The sequence below is a fragment of the Lissotriton vulgaris genome, chromosome 6, assembly GCF_964263255.1.
Source record: "Lissotriton vulgaris chromosome 6, aLisVul1.2, whole genome shotgun sequence".
Classification (NCBI taxonomy): domain Eukaryota; kingdom Metazoa; phylum Chordata; class Amphibia; order Caudata; family Salamandridae; genus Lissotriton; species Lissotriton vulgaris.
The window spans coordinates 1,675,471,851-1,675,492,639 of record NC_141694.1 but is presented as its reverse complement, the minus strand read 5'-3'; the positions used below and the strand labels follow the sequence as shown (position 1 = coordinate 1,675,492,639).

Sequence of the window (20,789 nt, the reverse complement as noted above, 5' to 3'; positions counted from 1 at the left end):
CTAAATAAGATAATGGCCTGAAGTCGGCAGAATCAGATGAGAATAGGTAATTTTTCTTTCTACAATAATGAGATTCTAATTCTTGTAGTAACGAGAGAGAAATTACCAAACCCAAGAAGGACTGATTGAGTAGTAATCCTCTCCTTTCTGACTACCCCAATTAAGGATCAAAAGGAGAACCAGTGCAGTCTATTTTTATGAGCCAGAACTTAGCAACTTCCACAGAATTGGAGAACTCCTTCAATAGAACCTTTTTGGTGAACATGTTGCAGAGACAGTACAAAAGTCAGAGGCTGAGAAATGGTTGTCTTCTCCCCAAGTTGACCAATCATCTCTGCATAGAACATCCCCAGCTCCACCACTAAAGTTTGTGAAGGTAAAACCATTGTACTTCTAAAAACTTTAAACAGATGGCTTTTTTTCCCTAATTGTCCCTTTCCACAAACGCCATTAGCTCCTGCAACACGCCTACTTGTCTACTACAGTGCCAAATAATCTCCCCTTTCTCTTTAATTTCTTACAATTCTCTTAGCTGATAAACTGTGTTTCTGTGTACTACACTGATTTCCCACGCTTACTTAGAGATCCCAACATCTTCAGCGGAGCATCTGCTTAAAAAAACAGCGATAGACAACATCCATATTTTGTTTTAAATCCACAGATACGAGATGTTTATCAGAGCTTCTAAATTGCTAAAGGGTCCGTTGAAAAAAAGTGTATCATATAAGAGGGGAGAATGGTAAGAGTGTGAAAGATGAGGGCAAGAAGATAGGGAGTTTAAATAAAAAAGTATGTGGAAGCAGAAAGGTAGAAAAGAGAGGTTACTGCAAGTTACCTTTTCCTGAAGTTACATCAAACACTGCACCCTTCACTGCCATGTAAATAGGCTGGTCATCCTGTGAATGAAAAAGAAAATAGGTAAGGTAAGGTTTGCAATATAATTATTAGTGAGCATTAGGGTTGCTGGTATTTTTTCGAATTGTGGCCTTTTATACAACCATAGGAGAGTTGCACACGTTCTGATGCTCAGAAAAATACGATCACCCATGACTTAGATCAGAACGCAATCTGCACTGCACTAAAATAACATTAACAAGCACAGCCCCTCCAGACATCTCATAACTTGAAACCCATTGCAAATGGGGACACACTTATCTTTGTATCCATTATTTTTGTACAAAGTGCCTTTTCAGACCATGAATTCAAATAGAGATTTTTGATTGCTGAAAATACAGTTGCAGTTTTTCTTTTCTCTTTACCTTCTTCTCCCTCTCTGCTGCCTGTGATTAGGTTAGAAATAAATGTTTATTACATCAGCGGTCAAAGGAGTTAATTGGCTGGATTTGGAAACTACGCCTCAACGAACCCAAGTATAGCTTACATCCATGTGCATGGGCATTTGGTAGACAATTCTACAGAAAATCAGGGTCCAAGGTAGCTTCCTTTTTTTTTTTTAAAACATGCTGCCATATTGCTTTGCTTTTACTATCAGTAGCTAAAAGAATTGGAAGCTGACCGTACTTCTCATCTGCCAGGCTTTTAGTCACTCAAAAATCAAATTCTGAAGATTCCTCCTTGTGGTCTGATATGGAATAACGGCCCCACAACTTCACAAATACAGAGAGCACGAGATGAAAAAAAAAGGATTATTCGCTCAAATTAAATTCTATTACACCTGCCAATTGAATATTTTTTCTCTCAGTTGTTTGTAAATGAGTGTGATCTCAGGACATTCATCTCCCATTCACTACGAATGATTTTGAGGAATACCTGTGAAAATGTAGCCCTTCAGTTAGGCTTACTTTCTGGATATTTTATTAGAATGACATCTTCCTCATAGTTCATGACAGTACAGACTTCTAGGGGAGAACAGACATAAAGAAAGCATGCCAGTAGATACATACCAACCTTAATATCAAAGCTTCCCAATGAACTTACCTGGCAGGCTCATTTCAAATATGCAGTCTGTTTGAGCAAGATTTTTTGGGTGAGATCCTCATGTGCCCCTCCCTTCTCAAATAAGAGGATCTCCTTCCAGTGTGGCATCAATTTGTGCCATCACTCCAATCTTACTTCTGCCATCATTAAATGCACTGCTAGCAGTTATCTTTAGGCATCACCTTGTTTCAGGACAGCTTGCACCGATAGTCTAGAGTGTACCTTAACCGCCCCTAAACCTATCAACTACCAACCTCAACATTCTGAAAAGCAGTCGCAAGTGTTCCCTGTGTCCTGTTCCATAGTCAGGAGGCCATGAACTTCTTATTTCATGTTTTCTTAATCCTTGCTATGCTCACTTGGGTTGGCATTTAGCTTCTTCCATTTTTCCAATGAGTAATCCATAAGGGTCCTACCTACCACCTTCAACACTCCCAACAGGACTGAAATGAACTTGACCATCAATTTGAATAGGAACTCCACAAAGGCATTTTGACCTGTGCCTCAACATACAACCTATTGCACCACCTTTTGTAATTACTCTTTGTTATGGAGCACCGCAACAACAATCTTGTTCTACAGGCACATTTGTTCACTTCAAGATGGCTACCACAGTAATGGTTTAAATGGAATTAACAGAGTAGCAATGGATTTCAGGTAATCCTCTTTACCAAACCGTCTTACTACTGGACCCAACCACTGGCCATCAAAGTCTGGGTTCTACCTGAGCCACTAGTGCTCAGGAACGTCATATCTGTGAAGCACCATCTCAGCTGCCATCACTCCTGCCTGCCTTCTTGCGACAGCTCTGTTGTGATGAAATACGCTACTCAGCGATGAAGGGACCATTTATCATTCCATCACAATTAAAGCGTGATCCCACAGTGCCAGTCAGCTAGCCAAAAACACAGCTGTAAAACGTACTGCTCACAACAGAACACTGATCATTAATTCCCCTCCCATGCCCAACGCCCACACACCAACGTTCAAAGATGTCTTAGGGACATACAAGTCCCTCAGCACGTCAGGTGCTAAAACTATTAATCCTGGTTCAATCAAAGCTCACTCAGGACTATTTCCCATCCTCTCCCCAATCCCTGTGGTTTGTTGGTTCTCACAGTGGCCCTACCCAGTTACCATCGAAGATTCAAGACCAGTATATAATGGCAACACAGGTGCTCGTTTGGCTGACACCCAGAAAGAGCGAAGAAATCCTGCATACTTCTGTCCCTAGCATCAAACAAAAGGAAAAAAGATTTTCCAGTAACAATAAAGGCGAATGTGTCCACTGTTTCCCTCGACAAACTCTAATCCAAGTCACTGCCTGGATCAATCAGAATTAGACTACGGGACAAGTCAGGAGTTAAGCCAAATCCATTTAGCCTACAGCATCTATATGACTTTGTGAAAGCATAAGTTGAACAAACAATCTACAAACAATACATTATGTATATAAAAAAGGTCATGTGGTATGGCTTTGGAAGGGGAATCAAAGTCTAAGTAAGAGAGAAAGTGAGTAGTTAAGGGGAGCGATAAATAGAAGGAAGAACTGGGAGTTGGATAAGATGGTGTGCAGTATGGGGTGGCTTCCTGAGCAGGACATTACATTGAATTCTTATTCCACTTGCGCAGGCCTTTTTGTTGTTCAATTCTACAATAACACCTAATCACCCACAGGCAGTGGTCAAAAGCCCTTATTGCTCAGAATCGAGCCCACACTTCCTGGCATTTGTCATCTGGGTGAAGTATTTGACTATAGGTGGTAAGATTTTAATAGTGGGGCAAAAAGGAGGTTGGGCCCATGCTTTCTCATCTTTAGGTACTGCTAGATTTTAAAAGGACTGCTCTTTCTATAACCAACAGTGATGCATTTGTTGTCAAGCTCCCGTTTACAGATACAACATATTCATAGGATTATCAGTCCCCAAGACCAGAATATTACACTCATAGGGCCATATGTATCATTGAAATTCGCATTCGCATAGGTCGAAATTCACAGAATTTATACCTTTGCGAATGCGAATTCTCAATATGGTATGTATTAAGAAAATGTGGTTCAAAATAAGGAATCGCACAATTTGCGATTCCTTATTTTGCGATTGCATTCAAGGAATCGCACAATTTGCGATTCCTTAAATGCAATGTATCGTGCAAAAAAATATTGCTAATTGTCCCTAAGGAATCGCAAATTACCACCAACTTCAAGTTGGTGGTAAGTTGCGAATTCCTTTCAAAAAGCTATTTTTTTTTAGAAACAAAAGGTTCCATGTGATGCTCATACATGCCCTTAGGGCATGTATGTGTGCCATATGAGCACACATGTCATTTTCAAGGGTGCAGCAGGGTGTCCTTTGGACACCCCTGCACCCTTGAAAATATTCTCAATTTGCGATTAGCTAATTGCTAATCGCACATTTCCCCTTCATTCCTATGGGCCTCCTGGCCCATAGAAATGAATTGGAAATTATTCCTTAATTGGGATTAGCAATTTGTTAATCGCAATTAAGGAATTTTAAGAAATCGCTAAAAAGAAGCTGATTTCTACATACATACCATTTTGCGATTTCTAAATAGCGATTCCTTAAAAATCGCTATTTAGAATTCGCAAAACGGAACTATGATACATATGGCCAATAATCTTTCCCACTGGCATGCAAGTATCTTATTCTACAGATTCCCCCGGCGTTCAGTGGACATTTGGTAAAATAAGAGTTCTACTTCCTACAGATAAAATCTTGACAAAACAAGCCACTACTGCTGTCTACTCCTTCTACTGTGTGTAGACAGAAATATCACTGACAATCTCTCATGAGGTCCTTCCGCTTCCCTTTCTATTTTATCAGTTAAATAAGTCTTACATTGCTCTTAAACATTTCAGTTATGAAGTCAGGGACCCCATATCGCAAGTCTCATTGACAGTGCTTTGCCAGGATCTTGGTTGTCTTTGAGCTTTTTGACTTAATCTCAATTCCCATCTTCTACCCCTTCCATTTCAACCAATGTCATCACTTTCTTATCTGGCACTGTCTTCGGTCTTTTTGTAAGTCTTCTCCACCTCCAAGATGGTGTATCCAGTGGCAGAGATTGAACAATTTACTTGTGGAGATAAACGTCAGAGAAGACAATTGTGTCTGTACTGGCTGTCCAATGCTATTTGCTATTGAAGACCAGTTGGGAAAATAGTTCTGACTGATATTTCATTGTCCTCTCATCTTGAGGGCAATGGAGGTAACAGGAATGCTGGAGCTATTGAGAGTTTTTGGAGTCGTTTGGTGGGTTCTTCCCCCCTCCCCTTGAGGAAAGCAACTCTATGGCAGAGATGGTTGAATTGGAGAAATAAGCATTTGGATGGCTAATTGCCAATGGCCGTAATATAAGTAGGGAGCCCGGCAATTCGTGACACCCTCACTGCACTGTAAACAAAAAGGGTAGCTGAACCGTTCCTAGTAGAGAAGAAGCTGTGTATTAGGCGTGACCATGGGTGTACATGTGGCACCCTTGGGCATCCATTTTGTTGGAAATATTTGCCTCACACACCCGAATGGGTGTCATGCTTCATCATCGGCGTTGCTCCTCGTCGGGGAGGCGGTGCAATTCCCGACGGGCTCACCTCAAAGAGGGGCTCTTTGACGGAGATCTTTTCTTCCAACAGCCTTATGGTGAAGTACGGGTATGTGGGCAATAGAGTAAGTAAGCACTGTCGGTTTATTTTACCTCTGTAGTAATATCCGAGCTCGGCGGTAACGGGTAGGTCAAGGAGCAGGAACACGGGCTGATGGAGCTACACCTTATGGCTCTCCCCTGATGTTCTATCACCGCCGAAGACTCATGCGGTAATTAATCCCCGACTTTTAGGCAGAGGATATTACTACAGAGGTAAAATAAACCGACAGTGCTTGCATTTACACACATGACACCTGCATGTTGTTGAATGACTGCATAGTATATATTTTCTAGGTCCTGAAGAATCGCGGAAAATTCCTTGTGCGAGAAACATGTTGACCATGTCAATATCCAACTTTACCGAGTCCTACCACACTTAACTTAGTGGTACTTAGGAAGTTGTTTTCACGTTTTTAACCATAGTGGGAGACCCCCAGAATAAAGTAGTACTTTTCGGTACCCCCTACTACATTTTAATCACCTTTTAGTTTCCTTACTCTATTGCCCACATACCCGCACTTCACCATAAGGCTGTTGGAAGAAAAGATCTCCGTCAAAGAGCCCCTCTTTGAGGTGAGCCCGTCGGGGATTGCACCGCCTCCCCGACGAGGAGCAACGCCGATGATGAAGCATGACACCCATTCGGGTGTGTGAGGCAAATATTTCCAACAAAATGGATGCCCAAGGGTGCCACATGTACACCCATGGTCACGCCTAATACACAGCTTCTTCTCTACTAGGAACGGTTCAGCTACCCTTTTTGTTTACATTGACTTGGTGGGGGCACAGGCTGAAACTGGACCTTCCACTTGTTTGAGTGGTAATGAGTGCCCTGCGGATCTATTGATCACCTTCTCCCCTTCTTGATAACTACCCTCACTGCACTCTCCTCGTTGTTACCTCTGGCATTTCTATATCCTGATGCCCACCTCTCCCATGGAAGCTCTTCCTCCCATCAACACCAGCACCACCACCGAGCCACAGGGAGCTTCACGTCAGTCTGTGACGTGAGGTGCTGCAGATCTTAATCCATTGTGAAGTCCAAGCACAAACATGACCATCCCCTTTCCTTACTTCCCAGTAAGGTCTCTCAGCGCCAGTATCCTCCTTCTTTTCACCAGGCACTAATTTTGGCATTTACTTGGAGTCCTGAGCTGGGAGACAGCATGGCTGGCAAAGGGATGCTGATACTACCTGTATGAGATCTACCGTCACCACAAAGAAAAACATAGCTTGACTGCTTATTACTGCTTGATAGAAAGGGTGCCCCTAGAGCCCTGAATACATTCAGTAATAAAGTAGAACAATGGTCCCCTTGGGGGAGTATAAGCCTCAGCTTCCTTGGCGAATTTTGAGGAACCATCAATAGATTGAAGTAGAATCACATGTATTAGCTACAGAAACATATTAGGAATACATATGAAAGAATACTTTGGATTACAATAAAGGTACTCCAAACAACTAACGTGAATAAGTGAACTAAAGTGCGCAACTGCTATATACAAAGCAAATGCACAAAAACTAGGGGCTGATAAGAATATAAATTCCATAAACACCACTATGAGTCAAGAGTATCAGTCCTCTGTTGAGTAATGTCTTGATAGTAATGATTTGTTTGTATCATCTAACTATTTTATCGTTCTGTAGATCTACCATGCTAACTGTTGGACTAATGTCACAAGAACTTTGGGAGATTACTGATGTTAGCACTGCACTGTACTTTATTATCCTTTATCAATGCAGCTTTTGTTTGTTTTTTGTTCATCTAATAAAAAGATGTATTAAAAAAGAGTACCTTTGTCAAAATGTTGACCATATAAAGATTATTTTATGAGGGTCATCATCAGGACCAAAAATAAAGGTAGCCGCCAGCCAAGAGTGCTACACTGATTTCAGGTCCCGATTGTGACCCTCATGAAATAAGGTGCTCAACAGTGCTACCTTGATTTTTAATCAAACCCTGCGTGAAGAATATTTGCACTTCAATTATCCTTGCTTATCCTCTTAGGAAGGACTGAATATTGTTTTGCCACCTGCAATTGTGTGTGTATATATCATTTCCTGACTGTATGCCAGAGGGTTGCCTTGTGGGAAAGTTTACGAAGAATTACAGTAGGCGTGAGGTGATTCTGAGGATAAGTCAATGGTAAAGGCTAGAGACCTTTTTGGCTCTTTTGAGAAAAATGTCAGATGCCATACATCTGATACACAAAAGGAGTAGTCAGGACTTATTTATTGTGCCAAGTGTGTGTTAAAGTAAATAGCCATTTAAGATAGGCCATTATTAAACTGTGGTAAACCAAGTAGACAGGTATTTTGTTAAACTGATTTTTATATTACTGTAATAGACAAGGGGTCTGGTGTTGGTTAGCTATATGACTAAACTTGGGGAGGGGTTGAAGATCTGCACTGTGAGGATCCTTGTTATGCCTTCTTAGGAGGGGTTGCACAGTTTTCTGCCAACTATAAATATTTACATTGTTCTAAATGTATGATTATATACCTGATGGGCACTTTTGAAAGAAAGCTTATGCTCAATATAGTAGACCTGAGTTGGTTATGATGAGCCAATTATAAAAGGTATAGGCCTGATTGGTTTAATGAACTCTCACAGATTACTGTAATAATGAAGCAATTTGGTGTTATTCATTTTGACAAACTCTATAGGTAGAAGATTTGCACAGAGATAATTCATTCTCGAGCACCTTAGGAGGGTCTGGCAGGTATTGTGGTCTACCAGGATCTTGTAATAAAATAAAATTCAAAAGAAACTATGTGCACATACATAGATACAGGGCCTTTGGTCGTCCCTCTGCAGTCTGTATGAGTGTCATTAACATTCTGCTTCTCCCCATGACAGCATGGGGAAGTGGGTTAGGCCACATCTATCACTTGCTCTTTTGCCCTGTGTATAAACATTGATCTTGCTCATATGCATATCCACCTGAAAATAAGTGATTCAGTGCCTGTGTGTGGGATGTCTATTGAAAGTCACTCACATGTCACATTTTATTCGGGAGGAGCCAGCCCCGACCACTGCCACTTCCAATATACAAGAGGAAACTTTCATCAGGCTCCTTCCGTGCATCCCCGAATTAAAATCTACAAACTCATATCTCTGCAGAACGCCACTGCATTGGACCAGTTTATCAAAGCACTGAAAACTGATTTTGATACACATTACAACTTGCGCATGTTTTCCTCAGTCACTGATGCTCACAACCGTCAATATTGGAGCAGCGTAATTTTGGCCCCACACTTACACATCACAAATATGCAATATAAACGTTCACTTAGCACATGTACTAAGTGTGTCCAAACAATATTAATGTAAAGTGTTGCACTTTACATCATCATTGCAGTACATTCATTGTAAGATTAATTTAATTTAATTTAATTTGCGTGTTTATATAGCGCTAGAATCACTCCCGGGGGAGTATCTCCGCGCTTCGACCGCTGCAAAACCCTTCCTGGCTTCCCTGAGAGATGGTCCCTTAATGGGTATCTCCAGGGTGAGACCAGGCAGCCCCGGCGGTCTGGTGGGGCCGTTAGTGAAGATGAAGCAAGCTAATGCCCAGAGTTGCCGAGTGTGATCGCTGATCAGAGTGGGCACCGTGGCGAGAGAATTATCGAGTCCGCTGACCCTGGTCCAGAAACCTGCCGCGCCGGGAATCGAACCCTGGTCCCGGGCCGACTTCTGCTCTCGGGTCTGCCGCCTCTAACCAGTGAGCCACACTATATACCACTTAGAATTGTATTTATTTTTTTAAACTTTATTTATTGAAGCATTGCTCATGAAGTACATAATATAAGCACAGTACACTAGCATCGCTTCAGGTAGTAAATATAACAAGTCTGCCCAACATAACAAACTTTAGCCGCATAAAACAAATGAACTCCGTGATTGGTTACAGTACCACACATATTAATCCTGTCTTCTGAGGTTTGCACATGCTGAGCAAGTCCGAGCTTTATAATGTAGGGCAGGGTCATTAACAAGACAGGCAGTCATTCCGAGGCTTGCTCTGTTTGAGCCCACAAGTATTCCCTGGTTGGATGGGGCCCAGATATCCTTGGGTCTGGATGACGTCGGCAATTCTTCTGCATATAATTCTAGTTGTTCCTGGCAGTAAGCCATGTCTTTAAGCCATAGACTAACCTTCGGTTTCAGTTTACTATCCCACGTAAGCAATATGCGCCTTTTGGCCAATAACAGAGCCACTCGCACAAATCGACCCACTAACGATTTGCATTGGGGGGGTGTAGTTTAATAAGCACTCTAAGGGCGTACATGGCAGCGCCTGGCCTGGCCTGTCATCTTGTGTATCAGTTCAGTGACTTGCTCCAGTACCTAAATACTGCCCCACACTGCCACGCTAGGCGCATAAAGTCATACCACTTAGAAACTTGATGAAAACCATTCTTACACTATTAAAAATGGATTTACTTTAGAGACTAAAAGGATTCATGTAATGTGTGCACTAATGGTTCATATTTCCATTTATAAAGTATTTCATAGGCACACTTACATATGTGTACTCAAGTTATTTTAATAGTATGCAACATGTAATAGGACATTTATTTGTTTTTGAATGTGTACATTTATATAAAACGTCCACCATCGATTTAATATATTAACTTGCCCTAACTAGGCCTGTATTTCTTTCTGCATAATATACTGTTTTCCCATTTTCTGCTTGCATGTCTTCTCCTTGCAGGTGCGTTCACATGATTTGTTAATTTGAGAATAGATACAACACTGTCTTAGTGATAGAGAGAGAGAGCCTGAAAAAAGGACCCTGACAAGGAACATGGAGCTTCAGCTCAACGTTTCCATTCATTAATGATGCAAGGATCTGCAGGTAATCAAGGACATTACCGTACCCATGTTTGGCCTGAGAGAAATCATTAATGTTTCAGCTCACAGTGTGAGAATGGTTGGACAATAGAGTCTCTGATGGTGCAAACAGAGGGGTGTTACTTTGGACACAATTATTGTAATAACTGGTGTACACACTGTCTGAGGTTTTGCCACTTTCCTGTGGACTTTGAGAGGTTCAGACCTCTATGCTCATTCCTTTTGGATTCTTTGCTGAGTGTGGCATAGGCTGACACTTATTTCCCCTTTCCCAAAAAGACTCTTGATGGAGCTTCTGAAACGCTGACACCTTCCTATACTTTTCCTATATTTCTGCATTTCTCTGATTTTTTAGATCCTTTTAGGTTCTTAAACCACCCTCCTTACTTTGGACTTTAATTCAGATGATTTTAGACTTCACTCATGTATAGAAGAGTGTAGTATCCTGCATTTGTAATGATACTCAGAAACTCTTCTCTGAGCATCAAATTCTGTTACTGATTTTTTATGTTGCTTTGACTGAACTACTTGCCTGCCTTATACCCGTCTGCCAACTAGTAATAAAGCTTCTTAACTATAGTCTCTGATTTCTGGTCCTTATTGTGTAGCCAAATGGGTTACACTATCAATTTAATTGATTGAATTAATGCTAACTCCCTTTACCTCTCAGTCAGCGAAAAAAGGTCTATTGGATCCCCAATGGTAAGAGGGTTGGCCCATCATCATTTAATATTCAATGTGACTACCGTGATGCAAGTGCTCCTTTGCAAACAAACAATAAGACTTCTAAAAATATTAAAACAGAACATCCTGACTTTCATCTCTTTAACTAGAATTCTAGGCATTCTAATCCACTACTTGATGTCAATGCAATCCTACATATTTACTGCTGCCGATGCAGGACAGTAACATGTACTAAACAATTCATCCATTTTTACACAGTTAAAGCACTGATCAATTTGCTAATACTTAGTAAAGCTACTTTTATGGCAGAATGACCCACTAAAAATCTGGAACTTATGATCTGACAACTAGATCTTCTGGTCTCATCCAGACCTCCAGGTACTGTACACAGGTCCCAGTGTTTCACCTTCTCGGACCCTTGCACTGGGATTTGGTGTTCTATGATATTTGGGCTCACCACTCAGAGTTTAAAACACAGTACCCACTAGCTTAATATTGTACGATGTGTACATTTCCACTTGTGTTTCTCATTAGGTATAGCTATTCGTTAAGATCATTATTTGTTTTTGCTGGAACTCGTTCACACAACAGCTCTGATGGCCCTTACCTTGGAACTTTGCATAAAAAAATTAATACACTGGCTAAAACTATTGTCCATTCAGGAAAAAAGATATCTTTGTTAGTATAAACACAGCTGTATAGTAAGGAAAAACATTGAATTATTAAAAGAAATATCTCCTACTACCTCAAAACACGTATTCCAGCTGAATGAGAGTTGTTTAACCGCATCGCTGCTACTGCGATTTTTGCGCTGTGCGGCTTTTTTTTAAAAGCTGCGTTACATGACGAGCTCAGCTCGTCATCAGCACACGCCACCCGTGGGTGATGACGAGCTGAGCTCGTCATCAGCATCGAAAGGGTTAAATGCAATCTGAACTGTAGCCTTTGAGGCGCCAATTGTTGGATCTGCCAAATCTCTAGGAAACTTAACCATGTAACCCATGTCATGAATCGGGCAAAACAGGGTTTTGTTCAACTTATTTATTTATTTATTAGGACATTTATTAAGCGCCTGGTTACGCCACTGGCGTGTCCCCGCGCTGTGATAAGTGAAATGGCTGTCCCCCCACCTCCTGCAAAAGGCTATCTGCTGAAAAGATGAGTTTTAAGTTTTTTTCTGAACAGGATTTCGGAGGGTTCAAGTCGCAATTCCAACGGGAGATCATTCCAGCGCTTGGGAGCGAGGTATCTAAAAGATCTGCCTCCCATGCGAACTTTAGATACTCTAGGGACTTTTAACAGCCCAATCTGGGAAGACCGTAGACTGCGTGTGGGCTCATAGTGGGATACTAGGCTCTGGAGCGGGAGAGGTGCTTTGCCGCTCAAGATGCGGTGACATGTGGCAAGGGCCTTGAACTCCACTCTCCTCTCAATGGGAAGCCAATGGAGGGCCCGCAAAGCTGGTTTAGCGGAAGACCTCCTAGGGAGCCTGAGTACCAGCCGCGCTGCCGCATTTTGAAGAACCTGCAGGCGGCCCATGACCCTGCCTGTGGCCCCCAGATAAAGCAGGTTCCCATAATCAAGTCGGGAGGTGACCAGGGCGTGCACCAGCGTCTTTCGAGCGGAAATGGGAAGCAGATCTAGCACTTTCCTAAGGGCTCTCAGGACACCGAAGCATACCCCCGCCACCCGACCGACCTGTGGGCCGAAGGCAAGGTCCTTGTCCAGCCACACGCCAAGGTTCCTGGCCTCACGGCAGGGAACAGGAACTTCACCCAGACAGGGTGGCCACCACGCCGACGACCATGCAGACGGCCCACCCCCCACCACGAGCAGCTCGGTCTTGCTGCCGTTCAATTTTAAACAGTTTGCGGACATCCAGGCAGCGAGATCTTGCATGCAATTCCTGAAGATGTCCGCTGCAAGGCCGGGCGTACGCGATAGGGAGATGACCAACTGCGTGTCATCGGCGTAGGACACCAAACGAAGACCATATCCTTCCAAGATGGTCGCCAGGGGGGGAGACATAGATATTAAATAGGGTTGGGCTCAGGGACGAGCCCTGAGGTACGCCCTGGCCCAACTCAATCTCCCTTGAGTAGCATTCACCCAACCTGACTTGAAAGCACCTGTCAGACAGGAAGGACTTGATCCAACCAAGCGCAGCTCCTGTCACCCCTCCTCCATTCAGACACTGTAGCAAGATGGAATGTGCTACAGTGTCGAATGCTGCGCTTAGGTCAAGAAGGATCAGTGCCATAGTTTGGCCCTCGTCCACGCCCTGTCTTAGTGCTTCCACCGCCACGAGAAGAGCAGACTCCGTCGAGTGACGGGGGCGGAAGCCAAATTGCGAGTCGTGGAGTAGCGAAGCCGTCTCCACGAACTGCATAAGCTGTACATTGGCTATTTTTTCCGCCACCTTTGCAATGTAGGGCAGAAGGGAAATGGGACGGAGGTTGTCCAGTTTTTCAAAACTGACGTTGGCCTTCTTCTGCAGAGGAAGTACCACTGCCTGCTTCCAGGCAGTCGGAACCACCTGAGACTCAAAGGAGGTGTCCAGTAGGTGACGCACATAGGGCTCAAGTACTGGCAAGCTGCCCTTTAGCCGACTAGGAGTGGTCGGATCTCTAGGGGAACCGGATTTTATTGATCCACAAATACGGAGGAGCTCCGCAGTGGGGGGAGTGACAAAAGTAGTTAGACGTTGTTCCCCTTTCATTCTGGTGGATTCCGGGTGAGCAGAGCCGCTATCTGTCCTCTGGGGGAAGGAGTTATAGATGTTGGTAACCTTGGTTGCAAAGAACTCAGCAATTCGGTTACAGCCCTCCGTGGTGCAGAGTTTCTTGGGCACCACGGCGGGTTTCCCTATCGCAATAGACTTATAAATAGAGAAAAGCTCCTTGGTGGATTGCTCTGCTTCCTCATCTTATTGCAATAGTACAATGATTTGGCCTTCCTAATCAACGTGTGGTAGATGCGCCTGCCGTCTATGTAATCTGTTTTGGCCTGAGTGGAATAGGCAATCCTCCATTGCCTTTCGGCACGTTTACATGCTGCTTTGGCCGTTCGCAAATCATCGTTGTACCAAGGTGCCGATCTTTGCACTCGGCCCCCCATTTTCGCCATACTCAATGGTGCCACCAGATTCAGTGCTTCCATAATGCGTTGGTCAAGATTAGAATTAATTTCATCTACCCCATCGCCCCCAGGATGACCTTTCTCAGTGAGTGCCAGATTGAAATTGGCTTGGGAGAACGCTGCCCATCTCCGCCTAGGGTGTTTGTCAGCGGGAGGGTCACTGGGGCGAGGTCCCTGCATTTCGATGGTAAAAGGGACAAGGAGATGGTCAGACCATGGGATGGGAATCGGGGTTTGGGCGTCCACTTGTTTCCAGTTTGCGAAAACTGGGTCCAGAAGGTGGCCCAACTTGTGGGTAGGGTGCGATACCTTCTGTTCAAACTGTAAACTTGCCATCGTGTGACAGAGATCACTCGCCACCCTATCCGTAGGGGTATCTAAATGCAAGTTAAGGTCCCCTAAGACAAGGTATTTATCCGAGCGTAGTGCGGCTTCTGTGACGCCTTCCACTAGCTTTTCAATAAAGGCTGCAGTAGAGCCCGGAGGGCGGTAAATTAACAGGCCTTTCAAGGTGAAATAGCCATTTATAGAGATGGAAAAGGCACCAGCCTCACTGTCATCAATCATAGTGCGATCTAGCTGACATTGATAGTCTTGTCTAGCAACTATGGCTATGCCGCCCCCTCTCCCCCGTATTCTGTCTAGCCTTTGCAGACAGTAACCCTCTGGAATGGCTTCAATGATCTCCGGCATGGAGTCTTGGTCAAGCCACGTTTCCGTGAGGAAGAATAGATCCCATTGTTTCCCACTAAGGAGGTCATGGATATCAAGAGAGTGTTTGCGTAGGGAGCGTACGTTCAACAGGCCACATACCAAGGTATGCTGACCTGTGGTTTGAGCCTTACCTATGTTGAAGGTATAATTACAGTTGCTGCAGCCCACGTTGTTACCTGCCTCAAAGCTGTGTAAGCATAGTCCACCCAGCTCTCTGCGGAGGAGAAGTAGATCATCTCGACTCCAGCAGACTTGGTGTAGTGCAGAGGCAGGGGGACTGGCCCTGGGCCGCAGTCGGCCGCGGACGGGCGCAGACGGGCTTAACTCAGGCGCAACTCCGGCGCGCCTTCATCGCGCCCGCTGCGCTCGTCCGCTGTGCTGCCGACAGCACATCCGCCTTATATCCCCCCCAGCGTCCCAACAACTAGAGCGCTGCTGTTCCCTGCCGGAAGTGTCTGGCTCGGACCCTCCACGCCCTCTGCTCAACTTAAGCTTTCAACTTAAACTGCTTCATAATTGCAGACCTTTCTACCAACAAATTACTGAACAACTGCTGTTCAATCTTGCATACGTTCCTGCGCTAGGTTTTGAAATGCTCTACTTGCTGTTCTTTCAACGATGGGCAGTCCTGCATACTTAAGACAGGCTTGTGTCAAATTCATACAAATACAATCATATCTAAGGATTTCCTTTCCTTTATAAAACTGATCCCTCTTGAAGCAAGACCGATTCCTCCTGAAGCAAGATGTATTACCCCCAATACTACCAAATATTTCTTGCAGAAACTATCTCTGTGGGCATCTGCATGGTGATAAGATAATTAACGCCTAAACAGCAAATGTTAATGTTAATGCTATGGGGTATTTATAAAGCGCACGGCTACTCCAGGGAGTGTCCCGGTGCTAACAGGTCCCCCTTGAAATAAAAACAGTGTGCAATCTCATCCTAACAAAGTCCCCATTACTGTTGGAACAGCCAGGTCTTAAGTTGGCGCCTGAAACTGAGAAGCTCTTGTTCTTGTCTGAGAGAAAGAGGCAGATGTTCCATAGTCTTCCAGCTACCACCTGGAATGAACGTCCCCCCTTCCTAGCCCGGATGAATTTAGGCACTGATAGCAAACGGTTTATGAATAGTTCAAACACTGCCTGTTCTTACTCTGGGCATGCTTCTAAGATATGGAATTCCTTACCAGGATCAAATGCAACTTTGATTCTATCCTACGTTGTTCTCTCTCTTTAAATTGTTTGAGTTGTTGATACAGTAAACTGACGACTATAGAGAACGGACGGGAAACATGGCGCCCACGGCTTACTGCCACTGGTCTCCTGTCGGCATGTTTCTGAAGTGAGCGGGGCTCTCTCGCTCCTCTAAACCCCCCCCACCCTCATCATACATCCTGCATACCTGGCATTTGCCGGTCCGTTCCTTTTCTTTTTTTTTGGTGCGAGGGGAGCGCGAGTGGCTGCCGCGTCTCCTCTGGATGGTTCTTGACACAGGTGGTGTCCACGCTCTCCCACTGGTGTGGCGCTGAGTAGGGGGAGCAGCTGGGAAGCTGTGCTGCTGCCGGGTCGCATCGCCAGGTTTCAGGTTACCGGTATTGGAGTCAGCACCTGCTGGGACGCTCTCTGTAGTATCTGGAACTGGGCAAGGATGACCTAGGCCGCAGAGTGGGGCCTATCTATTACAACAGTATAATAACACTCAGACACTAGCTATGAGATAGGGGCCGAAGACCACGAGCGGTCTCGCGCCCATTTATTTAAACCCGAGGGCTACTCCGCCCTCCGGCTGTGTGCGTGGGTGCGTGCGTAAGTGGACGGGCCTTGTGGCTTCGCTGCCCTTCGACCTCGGGTGCGCCTGCCGGTGTTGCTGTGTTGCGTGTTTATCTAGGTTCCTGATCGATACTGTGACCTTATGCCCCTATTCGGCTATAAATCCATTTATTCCCTATATTGGCATAACCGTTCAAGTGCGATTTTCTGAAAAGTCATCTCTGGCCTCACACGAACAGAGCCACATTCCAGCATAGTTCCCTCTGCCACTCCCTTTGCGACCAATTAGTGCAATGACAGAGCAGTAGTCACTATCTGATATTCCTAGATAACACTCCGAGTTCTTCAACAAGATAAAAACTTAGCAAACCTGGAAATCCCCGCTTGCTATGTTTTGATTAGTAATAGAACTCTAATGAGCAACTGATAACTATCACTTCCTAGTGACATCTTTAATTGACGTCTTATGTCCAGCAAACTTGCGTCAAACCCGGCACCTGTCAGGTATAAATATTACCAACGTTGCCTTAAGCAATGCCTGTTGTACGAGCTACTGAAGCCAGCTGCCTGCACGACCCCGTGTTGGTAAATCTAGCACTCTGTCGCTGCAGCCTGCTGTCCCTGTGGTGGTGAAGCTGCTGATACCATTATCGCCGGCAAAGCGCGAACTATGGTGCAGTACGCTTAAGGAGCTGAACAGCCGTCCTCTGCGAAGACATCCAGCAGATTCCAGCTGCCCGCGGACGCTGTCCCCCCTCCTTCCTCGACGCGCTGAAGAGACCCGCTGCCTTTCTCGTGCAGAGAAATCCAGCCACGGCGTTTCCGGTTTACCCTCGCGGGTGACTGGGATATCGAGAGAGACCCCTGAAGGAGATACCAATCCTCCATCATTCTATTCAGAGGTATGGTGTTGACTAAACCCTTAGACGAGAATTCTTGAAACAAACCTTGGCAAAACCAACTTAACTTAAAGCTACTTACTTACTCCCCTTTCACGTGTTAGGCTTAGGTCAGGCACACTGGGGTAGGCTTAGTTAGAAGCACCAGTTGAGTATGTTAGCCTAATGTATATATGACTGTATATATGTTTTATTACTTTTAAACCATTGTATGGCTAAGAAACCATATCAATGCTTTTACAGTTCTATTTCGCAATACTTATCTTACTGTACGTACTTTTTATAATAACAATTATTGCAATTGTGGCAATACATTTCTCTTGTACGAGAAGAAAGACTGTTCAATAAATGTTAACCCTTTATTGACAAACGCCCGTCTCCCTATTCTCTACATACCGTGAAAGTAAACTGCACTAGACTGACTGAGTGAAATCTATGTCTATTGTTTCACACGACCATAGAGATTGACTCTTGATCTGAGGAGCAAAGTTGTCATGTTGCACGGTTGTTGGAAAGCTGAATCCCTTCTTGTCTGTGCCAGGGAAGCTGATCACTTCCTATGCAGAGAAGAAAGTTTCCAGTGACCTCTGAGCTAGTTGGTAACACAACCCAATTAAGTTTAGCATAGTCAGTGGAGGCCTGGAATATCTGCAGTTCCACGTCGATACTACTGTTTATGTTATTCCAATGCGCAGGGCCTAGTGGGAAACTAGGAACTACACTACAGCTGATTCACTCCCCGGACCCAGCGGGATGGTGTTTGACTCCATGCCCCCTCGGGCTGGTGATGGTTCTCTGTCCCGAGGGTTGGCGGCTGCCTCCGGGGTAGCCGCTTGGTCCGCTTCAATCTCCATTTCTTCCTCCACCTGTTCCTGAATTGCTCCATTCATCGGCACTCGCTTGAACCATGATATGTTCTGCGTCACCACTCTGGATCCATGGGACGCTGACACCATAGTACCATGGATGTTCACGACCTCCCATATCTCGGGCTCAAACGTTTTCTGATATTTCCATTGATGGTGGCGAGTCTTGAGGATCACCCGATCGCCGACAGCCGGAGGCCGTACTCCAGCTCTTCTTGTTCGGCTTGCCCTCTCATTCGTGCGTCGTCTTCGGTCCTGTGTCTCTTCATGATCTAATTCTGGTGCCTGCCATGCTGGGCTCACCGGCACACAGTCTCGTGGGGGTTTCTTGAACATGACGTGCGCTGGGGCACACTTAGTGGTACAGTGTGGTGTCTGCCTATAGGCGTTTAGGAACTGCGACAGACATTCCTCCACCATTTCTCCCTTCTCCACACCGATCTTTAAGGCTCGGTTCATTGTCCTCATGAATCGCTCGACCTCTCCATTGGCCTGCGGCCATTGCGGTGTGATCTTCCGATGGTGTATTCCTCGTCTGGTTAGATATGCCTTGAACTCAGAGCCCTGAAACGGCAGACCATTGTCCGATCGTGCTTCCTCCGGGTAACCCAGCATTCGAACACCCTGTCCAGAGCTAGCTTGACATGGCTGAAAGCGGTGGATGGGATCACCTCCACCACAGGAAACCGGGAGCATGAGTCAATCAGTACCATGGCTTGGCGTCCATCCGGGAAAGACCCGAAGTCAATGCTGATCTTGGACCAGGGGATGTCACACGAATCTTCCGTGATGACTGGGTGTGGCACAGGTTCCTGACTTGTGAATACACATGAATGGCAGTTACGGATCTCCTCTTCTACTGCGCAGTCAATGCCGGGGAACCACACCCTTCCCCGCAGCCGGGCCTTTGTCTTTGCTATGCCCTGATGTCCTTGATGGGCGAGGCGTACCACCTCCCTCTGCAGGCTAGAGGGTATGACAATGGTGGCTCCCCGCAAAACCACTCCATGTGGCCCTGTGCTTAGCTCACTTCGCGCACGCCACATCTGCTGGCGAAAGGTCTGTTCCGCTGTCGTCAGAGCGCTGGCACCTTCCAGGAAGTGTTTTCAACTGCGATCCTCTAAGGTGCGTTTCACCCTCCGGAGACACTCATCCTGGTTGGTAGCAGTGCCAATCACTTCTAGCGTGAGGGCTTTAGAACAGGCCTCTTGTGACAGGATCCTGACAAACTCTTCCACCTCCTCCAGGTCTTGATGTTCTCCTGTGCTGGAGGCGTGCTTTGGGTGGGGTGAAAGGAAATCCACGGGGTTGTCCGCCCCGGGACGGAAGACGACTTCGAATCTGTACGTCTGGAGCTGAACGGCCCATCTTTCAATCCTCGGTGGCGCAAGTCTGGCTGTCCCTGCAAACAGCGGAACCAGCGGCTTGTGGTCCGTCACGACAGTGAACTCGTGACCGAAGAGGTACAGGTGAAAGTACTGGCATGCCCATTTGATGGCGAGGGCCTCCCTTTCAATTTGTGCATAGCGCATATCTGTGGCCGTCAGCGCCCGACTGGCGTACGCCGTGGGTACCTACGTGTGATCCTCCATCTTTTGCAGCAGGACCACCCCTAGCCCTACCGGGCTGGCGTCCACGACAAGCTCCGTCTGCCGATATGGTCTGAAATACGCCATGACCTTGTCGTCAATGAGGGCCTCTTTCACGGCTCGGAACGCGTCATCCTCCTTCACAGGCCACGTCCATGGCTGTCTTGTTTTGGTGAATGCGCGTAGGGGTTCCGATAGGGACGCCAGGTTGGGGATGAACCGGCCACAGTGCGTGGCCATCCCTAGAAAGCTGCGGACCTCGGTTGCGGACGTCGGCTTCGGAGCAGAACGGATAGCCTCCGCCTTCTTTGGGTCCACCTTAAGTCCGTCGCGCGAAAAGATGTAGCCGAAGAACTCAACAGATTCGTTGTAGAACGAACACTTTTCTCGGTGCAACGTGAGTCCGTGATCCGCTAGGCGCTGAAGAGCAGCCCTCAAGTGTCCATGGTGTTCCTCTAGGGTCTTGGAGAAGACTAAGATGTCATCGCTCAAATTGATAACTCCGCGTAATCCTGACAACGTCTCCCTGATCGCATTCTGGAACACTTCGCCGGCCGAGGACACGCCGAAGCTCAGACGTTTGAATCTGCGGAGTCAGACATGTGTAGAAAACGTCGTGATATTACGGCTATCGGGATGGAGTTCGAGCTGGTGGTAGCCCGCATTCA

At 45.6% G+C, this 20,789-nt stretch overlaps 1 protein-coding gene across 1 annotated transcript in view; it reads right to left on the bottom strand.

Moving 5' to 3' along the window:
* Positions 1-20,789, bottom strand: part of NENF (neudesin neurotrophic factor) — a 69,201-nt gene that overhangs the window by 34,025 nt on the left and 14,387 nt on the right. The window contains exon 2 of the mRNA XM_086927852.1: positions 836-896. Within this exon, the coding sequence (XP_086783978.1) occupies positions 836-896 (61 nt within the window). The remainder of the gene's footprint in view (positions 1-835; positions 897-20,789) is intronic.